The sequence below is a fragment of the Phoenix dactylifera genome, chromosome 1, assembly GCF_051530095.1.
Source record: "Phoenix dactylifera cultivar Ajwa chromosome 1, Ajwa_hap1_PhDact_Kaust_v1.1, whole genome shotgun sequence".
Classification (NCBI taxonomy): Eukaryota; Viridiplantae; Streptophyta; class Magnoliopsida; order Arecales; family Arecaceae; genus Phoenix; species Phoenix dactylifera.
In genome coordinates this window covers 11,837,996-11,858,107 of record NC_143190.1, presented here as the reverse complement: position 1 = coordinate 11,858,107, position 20,112 = coordinate 11,837,996, and the positions used below count along the sequence as shown (strand labels likewise).

At 42.0% G+C, this 20,112-nt stretch overlaps 2 protein-coding genes across 2 annotated transcripts; both read right to left on the bottom strand.

The window, feature by feature from the left end:
• Positions 1-11,342: 11,342 nt before the first annotated feature.
• Positions 11,343-14,344, bottom strand: LOC103710167 (protein NUCLEAR FUSION DEFECTIVE 4-like). The gene has a single exon (XM_008795786.6). The coding sequence runs from the start codon at positions 13,474-13,476 to the stop codon at positions 11,593-11,595; it is 1,884 nt and encodes a 627-aa protein (XP_008794008.3). The 5' UTR covers positions 13,477-14,344; the 3' UTR covers positions 11,343-11,592.
• A 2,707-nt stretch (positions 14,345-17,051) lies between these two features.
• Positions 17,052-19,535, bottom strand: LOC149768488 (uncharacterized). The gene is made up of 3 exons (XM_089928827.1): positions 19,155-19,535; positions 18,153-18,923; positions 17,052-17,162 (listed from the first exon to the last, which is right to left on the bottom strand). Exons 1-3 carry the CDS (start codon positions 19,533-19,535, stop codon positions 17,052-17,054), a joined length of 1,263 nt encoding a protein of 420 aa, XP_089784953.1.
• Positions 19,536-20,112: the final 577 nt, after the last annotated feature.

Genomic DNA, 20,112 nt, shown 5'->3' with positions numbered 1-20,112 from the left:
GGACGCCGCCCGCCGACGGACCGCCACCCGTCATTCTCGCGCCAGAGCTCCTCCTCCTCGGTCTACGGCCGCCCTCGGGTCCAATTTCCAGCAAGAGGAAGCAATCTAATCCGCTCTCATGGTTGATATGGATTGCTTAAAAGTTATCAAGTCTTCCAATGTCACTCCAAATGTTCCTAAAAAGTGGATGGAGCCCATTGAAAGGCATCAATAATTCACCTGTGGCAAGTGTGAATGGGGTAAGTAAATATCAAAAATAATAATAGTAATAGAAGACTAGCTTGCTAAGTTTTCCAAACAGACTAGCTAACTCAAATAGCCAAGTAACTAAGCCAGCACCGCTGAATCTCTTGCCTCAAACTGCACACCGAACTGACCGGAGCATCGGATAGCATCCAACAGTTCAGATTCCGCCGCCGTTTCTTTCCACCAAAAGATTCAACAATGCTGTTATTTTATTGCTATGAGCTCCAACAGAAATTAATTGCTATCAAGGAGAGTCCCAAAAACAATTATAACAGTGGTTATTTGCCTTTGTAGCACAAAACAGCAGTCGATAATGAAGAAATAATATTAATGGTTGTCTAAATCACCACCCAAAGAATAACAAAGCATTTGTTACTGCTGAGTTAGCAAGAATTTCAATTTTAAAAGCAACAAATAATATAGAGTTTTTTTGCATGAATATCTTTCTAAAAATTTAAATTTGTATGGATACCCTCTTAAAATTTATATTTATTTTTGTACCTTTATAAAACACTATTTTTGCACAAATACCTCGAAAATAACGGTTCTTCTAACACCATTAATAAAAACCATATTTATTTTAATTAAAAATAAATTAAAATTGAAATTACTTTTTTGTCTACCATCACAAATGTCTAATTTTTTTTGCACATCTACTCATTGAGGGTATTTTAATAATTTTAGTTTGAATCCGTTAATTTTTTAATGTCATTAGATGGCGTATATATATATATATATGCAAAAATAAAGATAAAAAATGATAGAATAGTTAAACAAGTATTTTGGGAGGATATACATATAAATTTTAATTTTAAAAGAGTATTTATGCAAACTTTGGTATTTAGAAGAATATTTATAAAAAAAAAACCCAATAATATACCATTTGTTGAGTAACGCAAAAAATAAAGAATGCCTATTATTACCATTATTAAATGGCCATTCTACTGGAGATGGTTGCTATCTATATTATATAATAAAGTGGCCATTCCAATGGAGATGGCTGCTATCCATATTATATAAATTGTTATATGGGAAATCTATATATACATATATCTATAGTGGGGCCTAACTGGTTGACGAACGAATACTTGGCACGTGTAACGGAAAGGCCAGTCGCCGTATGACGGAAGACTGGTCGGCTTAAAACGCTCGTTTAGACGGTGAGAAGGGCGGGTTTGTCGTTTTCTCTCCAAGTTTTAATTGATTGCAGCTCTGGCAGGAGACTGGTCGTTTTCCTCTTCTCTCTTTTGTCGTTTTCCTGCTGGTAGGACCCAAGTGGGCTGGACCTGCTCCATCTCCATGATTTACGAAATAAGGCCCTGTTTGGGGGAGCTGTTGGCAGTAGAGCTGTTAGAAGTAGAGCTGTTGGAAGTAGAGCTGTCTGAAGTAGAGCTGTTATAAAAAGCTGTTTGCTGTTTCGTAACTACATTCGTAAAGTGCTGTTGTACTTTGTTTTGTGTTTGGTAAATAAACTGAGAAAGTACTTTTGTATGACAAAATTACCATAAAGGACATTGCATAGTATTATACAACAGAACATAATAAAACATAACATAAATTAATACATAAATATACGATATACTATAATATTATTGTAATATAAAATAATATTATGTTAATATAGCATAATAGTAATATAATTATTAGAGTAAATTAATATTTGGTAATATAACATAATATTAAATTATTTAACATAACATATTAATGTATTATGATATAATATAATATGATATTATATTTATAGTATAACACAAAAATAAAGGTATAAAATATTATAATTATTAGTATAAAATAATTTCTCATAATTTTTCATAAAATAATTTTCCGCGGTCCAGGGGCTCTTCTTCGTGGTCCACGCTCGAGGAGGACCTCAGCGTGGGCCGCAAGGTTGATGATAAAAAAAAAAACAATAGATTGATTTTGGAAGGTATGGAAAAGGATTAAAAAATTTTTCTTCTAAAATGTGGTTCAAGAGATGCATACAAAAATTGAAAAGAAAAATACCTTTTCTTATGGAAGGGAGTCTGACGGCTAGGATTCTTGGCTCCAGCAGATTTTTAGGTTTATAAAGGGACAAACTATGTAATTATGTTATTTTAATATGGGCATTTTTGTCAAAAATACAGCTTTCCGAAAAAGCTGAAACAGCTTCCTCTCAAAAGCTCCAAATTGGAGCTTCCTCCCAAAAGCTGTTTTCAGCTTCCCGCAAAAGCTGAAACAGCTTTTTGAAAAATTTACCAAACACAGTTTTTAATCTAAAAGTACTTTTGGAGGGCCAGAAAGTGCTTTCTGGCCCTCCAAAAGCTCCCCCAAACAGGGCCTAAGTCGCTCAGCAAATATCATGCTGACCACATCCTGGCTAATTATCTCAGCTACATCTGTCGTTCATCCACTGCACAGATCTCAAAGCCATCAGTGGGTGGTCCAATTGTGAAAGGTACAACTCCTGTCCATGCTCCTTATGGGGACAAAATTCCGATGACAAAACATGAAATATTACTTCTGCTGTTCTACGTATAAAAATTTCTACCATCCTATTTGACATTCCTATCTGCAGTAGTAATGTTTAAGATCTCATTTTATTATGAGATATTTTGTTTTGGAGCACTTCAATTAAATTGGTTTGATAAATATAATTTTGTATTACACCATACGCAACGTATATGGCAAAACTTTGTATAAATATATATATATATAGGTTTTGAAAATTCATAATATGATTGCCTATGGACTTTTGAACAATCCATTTATTTTTGACAACTACTCATGCTTAGATGGTTGACGTCCCTCTTCATATAAGAGCGGTCTATGGCCTAAATCCTAGTGATATGTGTATGAGAGGGTGATTCAGCAAAATTTGCTGATTAATTGGAACATTGACACAAATAGCAACTTAAGGAGTGATGGCCTGATTGAATATATTAAATGTCTGCTCCAAATGGACATTGTCAAGTTGGACTTGTCGGCTTACAAACATCAAAAACTATAATGAGTGTAAAAAAGGCAATTATCCAGAAAACTTGATTTAGCTTTGTTAAATATTATATTATACTAAAACTAATTATATAATTATGATAAAAATTAAAAATTTGACTATAAAATTAATATACTATATTAATAATATTGAATTTATAAGCTAGTAATTATAATAAATCATTATATAATTATATAGTTTATAAATTATAATTTTTACAAAGTTTTAGATAATATATATTGTGCTATATTATTATTATTAGTGATATTAATATTAAAACATTACTAATTTTAGGATATTGACAATATTTTTATTTTGTGATAATTATAATATAGAATATAATATCATTATATAATTGTCATATATTTCATTATATGCTCTCAGGTCTTTAGAGATTTACTTGTTGGACTTGTCCAAACATATATAGGAATTGGATCGAATCAATCTCCACAATTGAAAAACCTTTCTCAACAAGAAAATGAGACATAATTATAAAATAAGGGATTAAAAAAGGGCAAATGACACATGAACTGAGCTTTAAGTTTTTGTTAGGTCAAAGTTTAAGTAACGTCGACCCAAGAGTACTATTCATTGTGTATCAAAAAAAAAAACAGAGAGTACTATTCATCACAATTTACAAGCCCTGAGGATGGTTTTTTTTTTTTGTTTTGTTTTTGGGTGAACGGATACATTAAATCACTCGGGTGTAAAAAATATCCGTAAGAATCGTGATACAACTTTACCTTAAATCCTGGACATAATAGAACCCTATCCTAGGAGCACTCAATGGAATGTTTAGTAGAGCTATTGGCAGTAGAGGTTTTTGAAGTAGAGTTTTTATAAAAAACTATTTATTATTTGGTAACTATATTTAAAGTGCCTTAGAATTTTAATATGTGTTTGGAAAACAAACTGAGAAAGTACTTTCAGTATGACAAAATGACCATAAAGATATTGCATAGTATTATACACCAGAGCATAATAAAAATAATATGTATTAATATATAAATATATGATTTAGTATAATATTATCGCAATATAATATAATATTATTATAACATAATAATATAGTATCCTATACTATTGTTGGGAATTGTATCCTAAATGTTAATCGTCGGCGTGTTGATGATTGAATTTTGTAAATAAATTGACAAATTAATAAAGTGTTATTTGGCATTATTCATCATTTCATCTTCAAATAAACTTTTATATATGATGAAGTCTTTAGGACTTACATTATGATGAAGGAGGATTTATCTTCAATCCCTTAAATCTGTTCGCGACCAAATGATATACTGTTAATAGGATGACAGTATTGTCGAGATTAGGTTGTTGTGAGATATATACGTTGGTTGTCCTCTTAACCAAGGATTGTGGAGATACTGATATGTCACACAGGTGAAGTGTAGGAGTATATTTCACTGAACGTGATCAATTCCGGAACGCTTTACTGTCAAGAGGTGTTCCGAGTGGATATGTGTATAAGTATCCCTTTGACATGAGATCACCACAGTGATTAGCAAGCAACTCACTGTATCTTGATATCAGACTAGCAGAATTTCTAATTCTGGGATGGAAGGTTACTGGGTGCAGTCAAGTACTTGCGAAATCGGTACGTGAGTCAAGATGGAATTGAACTCTCCTGGAAACAGGAGATAATGCTTTATGTTCAATTTAGCAAAACCTTGGCCAGGATAATTCTTGTGATGAATCACAGAATTTCTAAAGTTGATCACATAGTGGATGTACTTATTACAAATTTGACAGAACTCTGAGGTCATCCTAGCATTACGAGTCAAAGGGATAAATTATACAGTAACCATAGTTCAGGGTTCCAGAATATTTGCTTCGCATATATTCGGTCTATCTGGATATCAGGTACCATTGCTAGATGGTCACATCGATTAGTGCAGGAAGTCGTTCCTATACTACCGGCTTAGGTTCGAACCTATGAGTCACACATATAGAAGTTTTCTGATTGATCAAGATAGCTGATGGATGATTGAGAATCATTCAGGAATAATTTGGTCAATTCGATTGACAAATTATCCTATAAAATAATTAAAGTAATTATTGGAGGATTAATTAGTAATTGGATTACTAATAAACTCAATTTGATTGAGTAAATAAACTAAGGATGAGCCAAATAAAATTGGATTCAATTTTGGGTGAAATCAGATTTTTCACCTGATTGGGGTCGACTCGAACTAAAGAGGAGTCGACTCGAGATGGGCTGGAGTCGACTCTCAAAGAGAATCCAGAGGACGATCTCTTCTGTTTTCCCAAGTGGAGTCAACTCGAGTTTCCTTGGGGTCAACTCGAAGCAAGTTGGGGCGACTCGAGCTTTGAAGGAGTCGACTCGCTAGCCGTATCAAGGGAAGAAGTTCTCTATTGTCTCAGTTGGGGTCGACTTTGGAGTCGACTCAAAAGAAAAAGAGTCGACTCGAGGCGACTTGGAGTCGACTTGACATCAAAAGGTCAACTCCATCCGAAAATTCTGGAGCTCACGAACGGGCTGAACTTGCGGGATTCGAACCAGAAGTGGTTTTTCAATGAAATCTGATGGGATTTGGATCGTGGAACATGGCTAGATGATGATGGAAGATCATCACCATCCATTTCGATCCTATCTCACCTGCATGAACCAACTATTGTTTGAATTTTGAATTCAAACAAAGATAAGATCTATCTTGTTGCAACCATCCCCTTCATGTGCCAACAAGATACCAGATTTCATTTGAATTTCAAATTCAAATGATCAGATGGCATGCCTATAAAAAGAAAGAGTTCCAAGTCGCCAAGTGTATGAGATCATTGAATGAAATTCAGCCTTCATCTCGCCCATTCTTTTTCCTCTAAGTCCATCTCCCCATAGCTGATAGGGATCCCTGAAAAGAGCTTCTAGATCAGATCTAAGTCCTCTTCAATCCCTATAAATTATTCCTCCAAGTTCTTCCAAGAAGGTAAATCAAAAGTTGATAGTGTTTGGAAGATCAAAGTTCAGCAAAGGACGATCCTGCGCAAGCTAGCACTTCCGTGGGATTGGATAACTTCAGGAGCTTCGCGTGGATTACTCGTAGAGGCCAGACGAGTGTGTGGCTATGAAGCTCAAGCATCAGAACCATTACTTTCAGATTTCATAAAGGTATGAATCTAGATCCAAAGTTGTATCACTTATAGGTTCCAATCTCCGAGGGTTAAACCTCTTTTGGGGCTCTTCACGGAGTAATCTTCAAAGCCTATTCGATGGCCATACGAAGATTAGTTGGGTGTTAGATTAATTGAGTTTAGAACTTAATAATCTTATTTTAGATCTGAAATTAATCATGCAATGATTTTAGCATAATCGTTTAAACGATCCTGGCATATAGATCATGAATACTTGTAGTAGTACTTTGAAATTTGATTTCTTATGCATATTAGAATAAAATATTTTAATTTGGTTTTCTGCGGCAATTTTCAAAATTAAAAAAACTACGTGTGGCTTGATCCCCCTTATGAAGGGGTACGTAGGCAACCTGAATAAGTGCAGCCATTGATTCTGAAAAAGTTTTAAATTTCAGCATGCTATCACTACTAGCATCACCGATCGAACACTTTCAAGTGGTATCAGAGTCAGGATCTCTGTTTAAATTTTTATGTTTTAATCATTGCATTTAAGTATGAAATTATGAATATGTTTAGATCAGATCTAAAGTAGATTTATGAATGGTTTAATTGCTCATTATGCATGACTAACTAGATCTGAAATTTGGATGCATGTGATGCATGTTTATGTTAATATATGTAACATAAATAAATCTGAAATCGTAAAATTGTTTAGAATAGATCTAAATTAAATTTTTGATTCATTTATTCTCTAATTTTGCATAATAAATCAGATCTGAAAATAAATGCATATGATGTATGTTGTTTAAATTAATTCATATTAGTTTGTATATGTGATATATGAACATAAATCATCTAAGATTTAAACATGAATTAAATTTGAATTTTAACATGATTAATTACAAATCTCAGATCTGAAAAATAAGTTTTAAGAACTGAAACTTTGTAATTAATATGTAATTAAGAATAATGTAATGATCTAAATTTTCATAAACTTACATTTAATTAAGAATTAAGTGATGATGAAAATCTAGATATAGAATTGTGAATTCAATTCAATGACATTGCATAACTCACGGGGCATTTGGATTGGCTCAAATCAAATTTTTAAGATTGGGTTAGATCCAGGATTAGAATCAAACATGGTCTAATTAGAGTTAATTGATCAAATCTAATTAAGTAGTAACTAGATTAGGTCAAGAAAACTCTAGATCAAAAATAATAGTTCTAGATTAATCAATTCCATGTCTTTGATTAGACTAAGATGGAATTTGATTTAGGATCAGAGGTAGAGCCCAAGTTATTTGAGTGATTAAATAAAAATTGATTAACTAGTCGGTGTCTAAGGTAAGTTTGGCAGGTTCGACCGGTAGTTTTTAATTTGGAGCTACCCGCATTGATTCGTCTTTTCGAGTTAATGACATATACCTTCCACCGATCTCACTTACCTGGCTGACATGGTTAATCATATTTTAAAGTCTCTTCTCAGCCGACTCCAGCTGTTTCTGGAATCGCCGAGATTCATTCTGGCATTCCGAGGTGATGAACACCAGAGTATCGATTTCATGAAAATGCTGCAAGGAAAACGACGATAAGTAAGGGTAAAGGAAATGCTGATGGTCGAAAGCAAAGCGAAAAAGTAACCTACCCGAATGGCATTACGATATGTTTGGTCGATGATTTCCTCAAGCCCGAGGGCCTCGAACTTGGCCCAGTCGGCCGGGAGCATCGCGCGGCGAAAACCGCGCGCGCAACATCAGCATCTTCGAGGGCCGAGCTGCCCTCGCGAATCGGGGATTCTGGGTCGGCGGGTCCTTTCTCGGGACGTCCCCCGGCCTCCGACGAACTGGGCCCGGCCGAACTCACGGTGGTAGGCCAAGATGCACTCGGAACCCCGGGACCCTTGCTCAGCTCGGGCCCCGATCGCCGTAAACGGACAACAGTCCGGCTTACCCGTTGAGCAACGGGAGCGGGGCAGGCCGGAGGTGCCGACTCAGACGCCCCTCCAGAAGCCGAGCTCGCGCGCTCGGCCGTTAGGGCCTTCTCTCGGGCGGCCGACGACGTTCCGGCCCCGGAACCCCTCGTCCCGGCGGGGTGGAAATGGAGGTCGTCTTCACTCTCTTTCGGGGCTCGGGGAGAGCCCCACCGACCTCGGCTAACCTCCTCTTCAGCCGAAAGAAAAGAGATGCGTTGCTGGTCGACATGTGTGGGGTATCTGAAACAAGGAAAGGAGAAAAACTCTAAGTAAGAGGAGAAAGAAACAAATAAAACAGAAAACGAAGCAATATGACCACTCTTACCCTCGGGCCGCACCGAGCTCAGGCCGACGTTCACCAAGGCCTCCTCGCTTAGGAGGTTGGCCAAGTTGATATCCTTCCCAAGACCCCGTAGGGCGTCGAAAACCCTTTGCTCGTCCGCCATGAGCTCGGAGAGCCTGTTGAGGGCATTCAGTCGGGGATGCCCCCACCTCGGGTCAAATCCCCACGACACCTCGGATGCAAGAAAGAAAAATCTCCCCTTCCATTCATGAATAGAGAAAGGGGCACCTCGAAAAAGGGACATACCACCTCGGAAGGCAAAGTATAACCACTCTCCGTCCGCCGGGTTCGTTTTCAATAAAAAACACCGGCGGAAAATGCTTACCAAAGCCGGGATCCCGTGCGCAAGGCAAAGGGACAAAAACCCGACTATGGTCCTCCACGAGTTCGGAGCGAGCTGTGCTGGGATGAGTTGATACTCCACCAGCAAGTCGTTCACAAACTCGTGGAGGGAGAACCGCAGGCCGGCCCAGAGTGTCTCGACATACACCACGATCCGACCTGGAGGCGGTCGCGTTACCCGGTCCTCCGGCCTCGCGGGTTCGAGATAAAACCCGAGCCGAAAAAAGAACTGGAAGTGAACCAGCTCCAGTTCCTCCTCCGACAGACTAGATCCGACTTCATTCGGACCAGAACCCATTTGCAGGAAAAAAAGAAGGGGAAGCAAAGGACAAAGGGAAACAAAGAAAAAAGAAAGGAGGACACCCCTAACTAAAGAAGGGAGATGACCTAGGGGGGGAAATCTCCGAAAATCGCCTTGAGGCGCCGTCGGAAGGCTCGGTTACGACTGAGAAAGACGAACAGGAGGATAGAAGCGGAGGAAGAAAGGGAAGCAGCCAAGCGAGACCTTTTTAGGGCCAGGTCGAGGGGTTTATGTAGACCTTCTGACGGCCCGGATCGGCAGGGCCGGATCCCGCCTTCCGTTCGGATTGCGCCACGTGTCAGCCCCGAAAACCGAAATGGCATATTTATTTTAGGTTGGCGCCTCGAATACGCAATCAAGGCAGTGCCCCGTCGGATTTCGGAGCCCCATCATGAGCCCGCCTCACGAAGCGGTCTCGGAGGACGAAAAGGCGTCGCCCCATCTCCTCTCATTAAAAGCGCCTCGAAACGCGCGGAGCGCCGGAATAATTTAAAGTCCCCCTGGCCCCACCACAATAATAAAGACAACTACTTCCCGCATCCGAGTTCGCAAGCGACTCGAACTCGGAAGTCGGAGGGTAGTGTTGGGGTAATACAGGTCGCCCCACAGCACGTGAGCATATCACGAGACATGTGATTAGGGGCACCCAACTTCAGAACTCTCGACCTCAGATGAGCCCGACGCATCCGACCTGGCGCCCGACCAGGTGCCCGACCTCAGATCTCGCCACCTCGAGAGTCCGACCTCGCCACTCACCTACCGCAGTCACATCCTTCTGTAGCCCGATCAGAGACCATACCCTGCCACCGCCCCTAGCATTTAATGCGCGTGGCCTCTGCAGATCTCCGGCTTACTCCACAATTAATGCGTACCTCCGGCTTACTCCACAATTAATGCGTACCTCCGGCTTACTCTACAATCAATGCGTATCTCCGGCTTACTCAACAATTAATGCGCATGGCACCTGTTATCTACGGATCTCCAGTCCTCCACGGCAAATCAGCTCGGCTACATCCAGTCGGCCGTGACAACTCCCTGATTCCGACCTCATCCCCTACGGTAAGGCATTAATTCACTTCATCGTGTACTAATTCATGCGACGTGCTCAGTCGTACGGCAACCTCGCCCCATCGCATCACAGGTAACCCAGCGTCCCTCTATAAAAGGAGAACCCCTCCACCTTAGAGGGGGCTGTAAGGCAAGAACTCTGGACACACATTATTTCTCCTCATATACGCTTGTCCCCCTCTGACTTAGGCATCGGAGGGCCGGCGCCAGAAATCTCGGCCACCGACTTTTTGCAGGTTCCCCAGAAGACGTCGTCCGCCGACGGATCGCCGCCCGCTAGTGTTCGTCGGAGCTCCTTCTTCTCGGCTGATCGGTCGTCCCCGAATCCAATTTCAAGCAACAGCAACCATAGCCCCCGTCTCCTGTAACTAAAAATTCAAGTAATCATTGTACCCGAGTCACCTTCCAACAAAATCCTTCCACAGTTTAGAGCGGAGACCGCACCTTTGATTCCGTTCCATGCACCCCTGAGTTCAGAGAGCGGAACGGATTGAACTGTGAGAACCGTGAGAATTTGTTAAGTCTCGATCTGCCGTCTTGATCCTTATCCATCTGTACCTATCACCCTAACTGCTGCACCGCTGTATTTATTTCTCCATTCCCTGCGTGAAGGTCAGGTCGAATAGGTAATGGAAGAGCCGTACGTATACAGTAATAGTCCTTTATCATTTATGAACAACTATATATCGACTGGGACGATGGAAACAGACTCTCCAAAACTCTCTGGCTTCTGCCAGAATCCAGCCTGGTTGGATCTTGACCCCGTGAAGAATCGTCAGGTGGCCCATTTTATATAGTATGGGTCGCAGATCCTGGTCTTGAACCTACAGTCCAAACCTATACCAAAACATAACTGCATGATTGCATCTATCCAAACTATAAGGGCTCAGCAACTTTGTATGCTGCATTATTGGCCTTACACTGGAACTAGAAAGAAAAAAAAAAAAAAAGGTCTTACAAGAAAATTTCTCAGTACTAATACAAATTTTTATTTTTTTTGGTACACCGGCTTCTAACGCCATATCTATATGAGTGTAGCCATTCAAATCAGAAACAAAAAGCTAGTCAAACAAGTAAAAATCATTTGCATGGTTCACTTAAAAGAAAACTCTTCAAGTGTTGCGTTGTATAGAAAACCATTCAGTCAACAGCTATGGTATCCTGTCTAAACATCAGTGGCCCCAATACCAATACAAGTCAAAGCAGGACGAATAACAAACCCCCGCTCTTTGGTTCTACCTTTTGTTCTCATCCCTATTTGCCACAACCTCCTCAGAGGAAATAGGCTTGTCCTCCTCCCCCTCTTTCCCTGCGACAATAGCAGTCCCCATGGCCGCCTCATTCTCGGTCTCGGCTGCCGCCGCCCGATACCTCGCATATATATCGCCCTTGTAGAAATTTCTCGTCCTCCATACCAATATCAGTGAAACAAGAGCTCCAAGCACGGTCGCTGCCGTGATAATAATGAAAGAAAGCTTAAAACACTCGACTCCAATGCAAGTCAAGTCCTTGCCTTTAGTCCTCACTAGTCCATTGTTCTGCTTGTCCGTCTCCCTGTCGTACAAATGCCCGGTGATCCTCACGTTCAGTATATACGATCCAATTGGGCTCGCCACGCCGCCAAAGTTGTACAGAGTGGAGTAGTACTTGAGACCGAAGATCTCAGAGATGATAGCGAAGAGTAATGGCCACTGAGCTCCGAAGCAGAAGCCGATGATCACCGATGCGAGGTAAAGAGATTGTGACACGCCGAAGGCGATGAGGAGGTGGCCAACGCAGGAGAGGAGGAGGACGAGAGTGAGCGCGAGAGGCCGGGGAAATTTATATTTGGCATGAACGATCTCGGAGACGAACCCGGCGGTGACCCTGCCGGCATAATTCCATATGCTTATGAGAGATACGAAGGTGCTGATGCTCCGTTTCGGGTAGCCCAACGACTGCCCAATCTGGCCCATGTTGTCGATCGCCGTCAAGGTGCCGCCGACTCCGCAAATGGTGGCCAAGAAGAGGACTGCCATGTCGATGCTGAAGAGCGCTTGGAGGATGGAGTAGTCCTCGCCGCGCTCCGGAGACTTGAGGGTGTTGATGACACGAGATAGGGCTGATTTCTTCTTAGGAGACGTAGTGGCGGCGGTAGTCGTCGTCGGAATGATGGTCGGGATGGTGGCTGGGACTTGTTTCGGCTCCGGCGGCTGCGCTTCAGTAATCGCCGGTCTTTCGACGGTTACAGAGAGAGGCGGAGGGTTTGCGAGGGCTTGCTTCTTTTTCCTGAAGATCTTGAGCTCTTCTTTGATGACAACTGCGAGAGGGAGGAAGAGGAGGAGGAGGACGATGGCAGCGGCGATGACGTACTCGGAGCGAGAGAAGGTGACCACTTGCCGTTCGACAACGATGAGGACCATGAGGAGGGTGGCGAGGGCGATGGAGATGTAAAGGAAGCAGTAGAAGGGCTTGGAGGTTTTGTAGGGCACGCTTGCCGCCTCCATGATCCGGATGGTGTGGACGAAGACGATGGAGATGGCGGCGGGGAGCCACGCGATGAGGAGGACGAGGGACTTGGAGTCGTCGCCGTAGATGGCGAAGTAGAGCTGGTTGAAGATGGCGCCGCTGAGGCCGACGAAGCCCTTGAGGAGGCCGAGCACGATCCCGCGGCTCTCCGGGAAGTTCTTGACACTGGTGACGAGCGAGCCGGTGTTGGCGAAGGACTGCGAATTGGCCCCGATACATATGTAAAGGTACATCTGCCAGACGGCGGGGCGCGCGATTCGGCCGGTGATGGAGAGGTAGATCATGAGGTAGCCGAAGAGGTTCATGCCGGCGCCCATGGAGAGGACGACCCAGGGAGGGGTGACCTCGTTGATGAGGCCGGACAAGATGCCGACGTTAGCGCCGAGGTCCTTGAAGAAGGACAGGGTGTTGAGTGTCGATTGGTCGTATCCCAGGGAGGTCTTGATGTCGCCGGAGTAGATGCTGAATATGTAGGTGGCGCCGGAGGCCGCCATGATCAGGAACGACGCAAAGAACATGAACCATCGACCCCGAACCACCTGCACCGCCAACCTAAATACATCTGCTGCTAGTCCACTGGTGGCGCCGCCACTTCCTCCGGCGAACACCATTTTTTTCTTTCTCCTTTTTTTCTCCAAACAAAAGCCAACTCCAAATAGCTAGCTAGGAAAAGATTGAATGAGTATCTATCAATCCCTTTGCACACACAGTAGGGATCTACAGTTAGGGAGTTTTAGGTTGGGGAAGGGAAGGGAAGGGGAGGGGCCAACTAATAGTGCATGAAGAGGGGAAGTTTTGGAGTCCACATGGGGCCGGGTGTGGCGCGTGCATTGACTTAATGGATGACAACCGAATAGAAATGGAGACTGACAGCAATCTTGCGTGAGGCGAGGGATTAGAAAAATCCACGAGACTCTGAGCTGTGGGATTACAAAAATGTACATGGGATAGGGAGAGGATACGGACGATGGCGTTTGCTTTGGTTGTCTCTTTGGCCGGAGGGGGAGGGAGATATGATATTTAGCACAGGGATAAATGGAACCATATATTAAAACTTGGTGGCCGACATTTAGTCTTGTTTTGCTGTTGATAAGGTATATCTATCTAGATATTTATTGATCTAGTAATTTAGAGTTGCGGTATGCTATGCCCCACTTACGAGTTTAACCTTACATTGACCTCGACACGGAAGCATGCAATTGAACTTTCGGTGGTTGGGGTGGGCCATTGACGAGGTGTCAGCCAATCATTCGTCGCTTTTAGGTGCGCAGCTGAACTCGTGCGAGTCCCGTAGAATTACGTCGGCAAAAGTGGGCCAAATTTGCTAGCGAAAGCAACAATGATGGCCTTATAATTGCAAGGGCAACTTTTACGTATCTGTTCTTGCGATCTTTTAGCCTCGGCCTAAAAGGTTTGGGTTGTATTTTTTTCGTGGCATCCACCATTGTATCTTATACTAATCTCAAAGTACTTAAATTTTTATTTTTGTCTATCTACACCGATTTTAAAATTGATCGTTGCATCATCCAATTAAAGAAAAAATCATGAGTAGATAAGTGAACTTTTTTTTGGTGCGAAATATACAGTCTTTATCCCGGCTAAAAGTTTTGGGCACTCTCTTTTCTCCTCTTTTATGCACGCATTGAAGTATCTCATTTCCTCCTTTCTTTTAATTTTGAGGAGTAAATACCACCTTGTTTGATGGGGAGGTCTTTTGGTGCATATAACTCAGGCCCACAGAAATAAGCTACTATGACTTATTTTGCACAGAAAATAAATAATTTTAGTTACTGAGAAATATAAGTTCCAGAAGATAGGTGACTGGTTGAACTGGAATAGAAATACTACATCGGTCTATAAGGTTGTGTATGACGTTTGGACACATCAATTACCCTTTGATGACACATTTGACGTTTTTTTTCAAAGAATGTCACATCTGAGATTTCTAGAGTTTAGACAAAAAGTATCACGCAAATTCAGGAGCCACATGAAGTCGTCACCAAGTCCTAAATATCTTTTACCTTTGAAGTGCCTTACTTCCTCCGGGGTGGGAGTGTTCTTAAGAAAGAAAAAAAATTAAAATACTAAAATAACTTCTAAAAATAAAATAAAGAAATTTATTTATTTATTAAATTACATATCAATTTTCTTTTTTTTTTGTCAACCAAAATCTGTTCATTTTGTCTGTCATTATATATCTACATAAACAAAAGACTGCATTTATAGCTCAGAAGAAGGTCTCTAGTTATAAAGAAATCTCAAGCAAAATAGATAAATAAGTCATTTGTAATATTCTTATTACATCTAAATCTATCAAGTTTTAGTAAACAAAATATAGGAAGTTATACATTTTAGCTAGGTAACCTTTTCTTTCCTTGATTTTTGTTTTTAACAAAAAATTCTGTGTTACACATACCCCGGGCTCTTATAGTCTCCCACCAAGTATCGAAAAATTGTTTTAAATTATTTATACATTAGGAATTGAATAAACTCCATACAAGTTCGATTTAAAGATTTCAAGCATCCATACTTTACCCAACCTTGGAAAAGGGTAGAAAAAACCTTTCCCTCATCAAAATAAGCAGGGGGGCAAACAGCTTTTCTAATTAATAAATTACACGAGACCAAATTAATTGAAATCATAGAATTCCTTTTCTACCATTTCAGTCTTTCGATCTGATTGTTTTTTTTTTCTTTTTTTTTTCCTACCAATAGGAATGTTCCTAATAGGTATTGTTCTTATGAGCTGTTTAAAGTCGAAATAGTAATTAAGTTGGACATGAGGTTCCAATAGTTTGGCTTGCTGGGGATAGGCAGTGTTTGGTCGCCTTCTTGCAGCCAAGATACTTAAAGTAGTGCCCTTGGAAATATAGACACTATGGGCTCGTTTGGTTCGTGGGAAGTATTTTCCCTCCTAGGAATATGATTCCTGGGAATTATATTCCTAGGAAGAGAATACCTAGGAAAGTACTTTTGGCATGTTTGGTTAACCATGAGAAAGTGACAAATTTCTAAAGTGCTTATGTTTGGTTGACCATCCACTTTCCTAAAAAAGTTAAGTATAATTCCTATTATGCCCTTAATAAAAATTAGGTCTTTAATGCCTCTTTAATTCTTCTTTAATGCTGAAGGGTCTTTTTGGGATAAAATAAAAAAGGAGTGATTCTCACCTCATGGGAAAGTAACTTTTCCATGTTTCTCATGGGAAAGACTTTCCCATGAAATGTGGGAATCATATTCCCATGGGAATACAACTTTTCCATCTCTCTCCTTTGAAAACTCCAACCAAACAAGAGGCATTTCATTACTTTTCCGTTGACCACACTTTCCCCCCTCCTTTTTCTGCGAACCAAACGAGCCCTACCACGTAGTTGCTAGTTGGCCCATACCAACCTCCCAATTACCCTACTATTTAACCTTCCTAATCTCTTGAACTCTTTCAACTTCTTAGGTCCATGCTTCCTTCTTCTTTAATAATAAGATATAGGAAACCTAACATCTAAGCCTTTTTTTTTTTTTTTACTTTAAGTTTTCAAGAGCAGTCATTTAGGAGAGGTTGGTGGTTAGGCAGGCTCCTACTTAGTTTATAAATGCAATCAAACAATAATAAAACATCCTTGCCAAATCCTGAATATATAATATATATATATATATATGTGTGTGTGTGTGTGTGTGTGTGTGTGTGAGGAAGACATCTACCAAACAACATGGCATTTAATATTCCCACCCAAAAGACCACACAGGCAAAACTTTGATGGAGGTGGTAAACAAATTGCAATGACAACAATATATGAAGATACGCAATAGTCTTGCAATTTCAGTATAATGTTTTTATGATAACAGTAACCGAATCATGGGATTTCTATATCATCCTAGTTGTACGTGTAATGCCTGACCATTTCATCCCATGGGTCAGAGGCGCTTGTCCATATCTATCTTGTTTGGATGCCTAACAGATATTCACAAACAGTTCCCACAAAAGCCAGAGGTGTACATGAGCTATGATCTTGTGAAAAAGAAGTTTTTCATAATCTTATGAGATTAATTATACCAATTCTACCTCTTACTAATTATTTTATATAAGACTTAAACCTTAATGATCCTCAATAATCTCCCCCCTTCCTGTGCGAGTCGATTTCAACTTCTTAAGTTCAATCCATTACTTTCCTATCAAGCTTCATCCTGATTACTCCTCCTTCAAGAGCTCACTTTTCAAGCACAACGCGCTTGTCTCAAATCCATTACTCCACTTCAAGTTCCGTGCAAAATTAGTGATACTCTCCAAGAGCTTATACCACTTATCAAAGAGACAAGAGAGTCCTTTTACCAAAGGGATTTGGTATACATGTCAAATCCAATTTTTTTTCTAAAATCTTAAATTATTAAGTTTCAAACTCGATCATGTATATCAATATTTTTACCTCGCACTAATTATGTTACGTGGGATCGAACCTCAGACACGATCCTTACCGATACTTGGATTATTTATTCTTTCATCCTCAATATTGGTGGTGGTAGTTGTTTGTTGTATTTTCTTTTCATCATCCGCAAGATATTGGTGTCCAACTTTGCATCCAACCAAGAAAGCCTCCTTAAAATGGATCCTCCAATTTCAGCTTCAGTTCCCACCCCCATGACAAAATTCGCCGGAGGGAATTATCGTTTGGTCACAACGGTCCAGGAAATGGAGTTCGAGGGAGCCTAAATGTTTGAACAGATCGATTTAGATACAAAGAAACTCTCGTGTCCATTAAAGACAACTCAATCTAGGACATCTTTTTTGTTACGTAACGTTCGTATTATGCTTAAATATACCCGAATGAGTGAATGGATGAACTAATCTAATTTGATGTTTAACCCAGTCACCCTCACGGCTCTCATGTTGTTCTGGAAGGGTGGCGCCAAGGTGGTCATAGAATGAGAATAATTAATTGTAACCCGTATCATTTTCTCTTACGTGGGCATATATATACCTTTTGTTAATGTTAACCTTTGGAAAGACTTCAATGGAATCTTTAATCCCAATTTAGCAGCGTTTGCTTGACATGTAGCCACGTCCTAGTAGGAACCGGATATTAATTCCATACTCTTTGTTTTTTTTAATGTTCTTTTGTGGAAAAGGGCACCAAAATCCCTGCATCTTTTTATCGGCCGCCGTATGGATAAGTCTCGACAGCACTTTTTTTTTTTTTTTGGTAAAAGCGGCATTTCATATAGCTCTAATATGAGTACATCCAGCCATATCAGAAGAAAGAAAAGAGTACAGAGTAGGGGGTATCCCTCCTACCAATGTCCAAAGGATCTCTCCGAAGTGTCGGGCCACATAAGAGACAACCCAATCAGCTGCGCTGTTTGCTTCCCGAAAAACGTGTAAAGCATGAAAATCGCTCAACTCCTGAGCCAACCTACGAGTATTGCGGATAAGAGGATGGCCATCACCATATCTATCCAATCCTCGAACCCAGTCAATCACCACAGAGGAGTCCCCCTCAAGGCATAACCGCTCAGCACCCAGTATCTGCCTGGCAAAGGATATCCCTTCCCAAGCTGCCCGCAGCTCCGTCCCAACCGCAGTAAGTCCCGGCGTACGACGACCACCAGCTGCTATCATCCTCCCGAGATGGTCTCTGATCACAAAACCAACGCCTCCGGACACTCCGTCTACCGACATGCTACCATCGAAGTTCACTTTGAGATAACCAGGAGGTGGGGGTAACCAAGAAACAAGGACGAACCTGGGCGCTGTGACAGCGGAAGAAGTACCCCAGATGTCTCCGACCATCCCAGAAGAGAACCTCGCGGTAGCTGTGGTGATCTCCCTCGCATGACGAATCGCTCTGTCCACCACCATCCTCGGTGGTAATCTCCTGCCCTCAAACGAGCCAACATTCCTGTCCACCCAAATAGAGTAAGCCAAGTATGCCCAGCGAATCCCTGCATCAGCAGTACTAGGCTTCCGCATGGAAACCCTCAACCAATGAATCAAATCCTGTACCGACTCGACTGAGTGGGGCAATAGGTTCGGTGATCTCCTCCAGATCTCCCTGGCTCTGGGACACTGCAGTAGGACATGATCAATAGTCTCCTCAGTATCTATGCACACCTCGCACCCCTGAGTGATCCTCATCCTACGTCGTGCTAACAAGCTCCTGGTCGGTAACCAGCCCCATGCCACCTTCCAGATGAAAAGCGCCACACGCGGGTGAATCCGCATCCTCCAAATCCATCCCCCCTCAATCTGCCGACCTGGCTCACAGCTCATCAACTGCTGAATATCCCTGGCGCGCACCTGCGACCTCCCTGTCGGCACCCAGACTAGTCTGTCTAGCCTCTCCCAGGCAAGAACTGGTAGGGCCAGGACCATCTCTACCAGCTGCACCCCAAACACCTCCTGAATCAGCTCCTCTCTCCATCGACCTCTCTCCGGCTCCATCAAATCTCTGACCCTGAGACCAGCTATCCTCGCCGTGTCCACCGTCACCGGCAACCTACTAATCGGCTGCTCTGTCACCCAGCTATCCTCCAGCACATCTATGGACCGCCCATCACCAATGGCCCATCTGATCGCCGGAAGCACCAACCCTGCTCTAGCACAAATCTCCCTCCATACCGGTGAGTGGCGGCGACCGCCACGAATCCCAGGCACTAGAGCACCGTACTCGGCCCTCATCAAGGCAGACCACATACCATCCGGCTCTAGCACTACTCTAGCGGCATGTCGTGCCAGTAAGACCTCCCGTCTCGCCACTAGGGACTGAACCCCTAACCCTCCACACCTGGTCGGCTGACATACAGCCTCCCACACCATCAGATGAATACCCCCTCTACCTCCATTCCTCCCCCAGATAAAGTTCCTGAAGATCTGCTCAAGATTCCGCACAGTCGCTACTGGAATGGGAGAATTGGATAGTAAATAAATGGGGATCGAAGAGAGAACTAACCGCACCAAGGTAACCCTACCCATCATGAAAAGTGAGTGTATCTGCCAGCCCTCCAACCTGTGCTTAATACTGAGCTCAAGAAAGGAACAATCCCTACTGCGTAACTGCTGACTAGAAAGCGGCACACCCAAGTACCTCAACATACCCTCCTGTTCTCCCACTCCCAAAATCTCCAATATGGAAGTCTTCGCAGCCAATCTGATCTTCGGGCTAAAACATATTGCTAACTTGGATAAGTTGACCCATTGACCAGACACCGAACAATAGTCCCGAAGAATCCTCTGTATAACTCGTGCATCCTGCCTC

Excerpts from the sequence above, each read along its gene's own strand:
- LOC103710167 (XM_008795786.6), bottom strand. The coding sequence starts at position 13,476 with ATGGTGTTCGCCGGAGGAAGTGGCGGCGCCACCAGTGGACTAGCAGCA.
- LOC149768488 (XM_089928827.1), bottom strand. The coding sequence starts at position 19,535 with ATGAGGGCCGAGTACGGTGCTCTAGTGCCTGGGATTCGTGGCGGTCGC. Across the intron at positions 18,924-19,154 it reads TGCCGACAGGGAGGTCGCAG|TGTCCCAGAGCCAGGGAGAT; the intron begins GTGCGCGCCAGG and ends GTCCTACTGCAG. Across the intron at positions 17,163-18,152 it reads GAGAGATCCTTTGGACATTG|TGGTATAAGCTCTTGGAGAG; the intron begins GTAGGAGGGATA and ends CTCTTTGATAAG.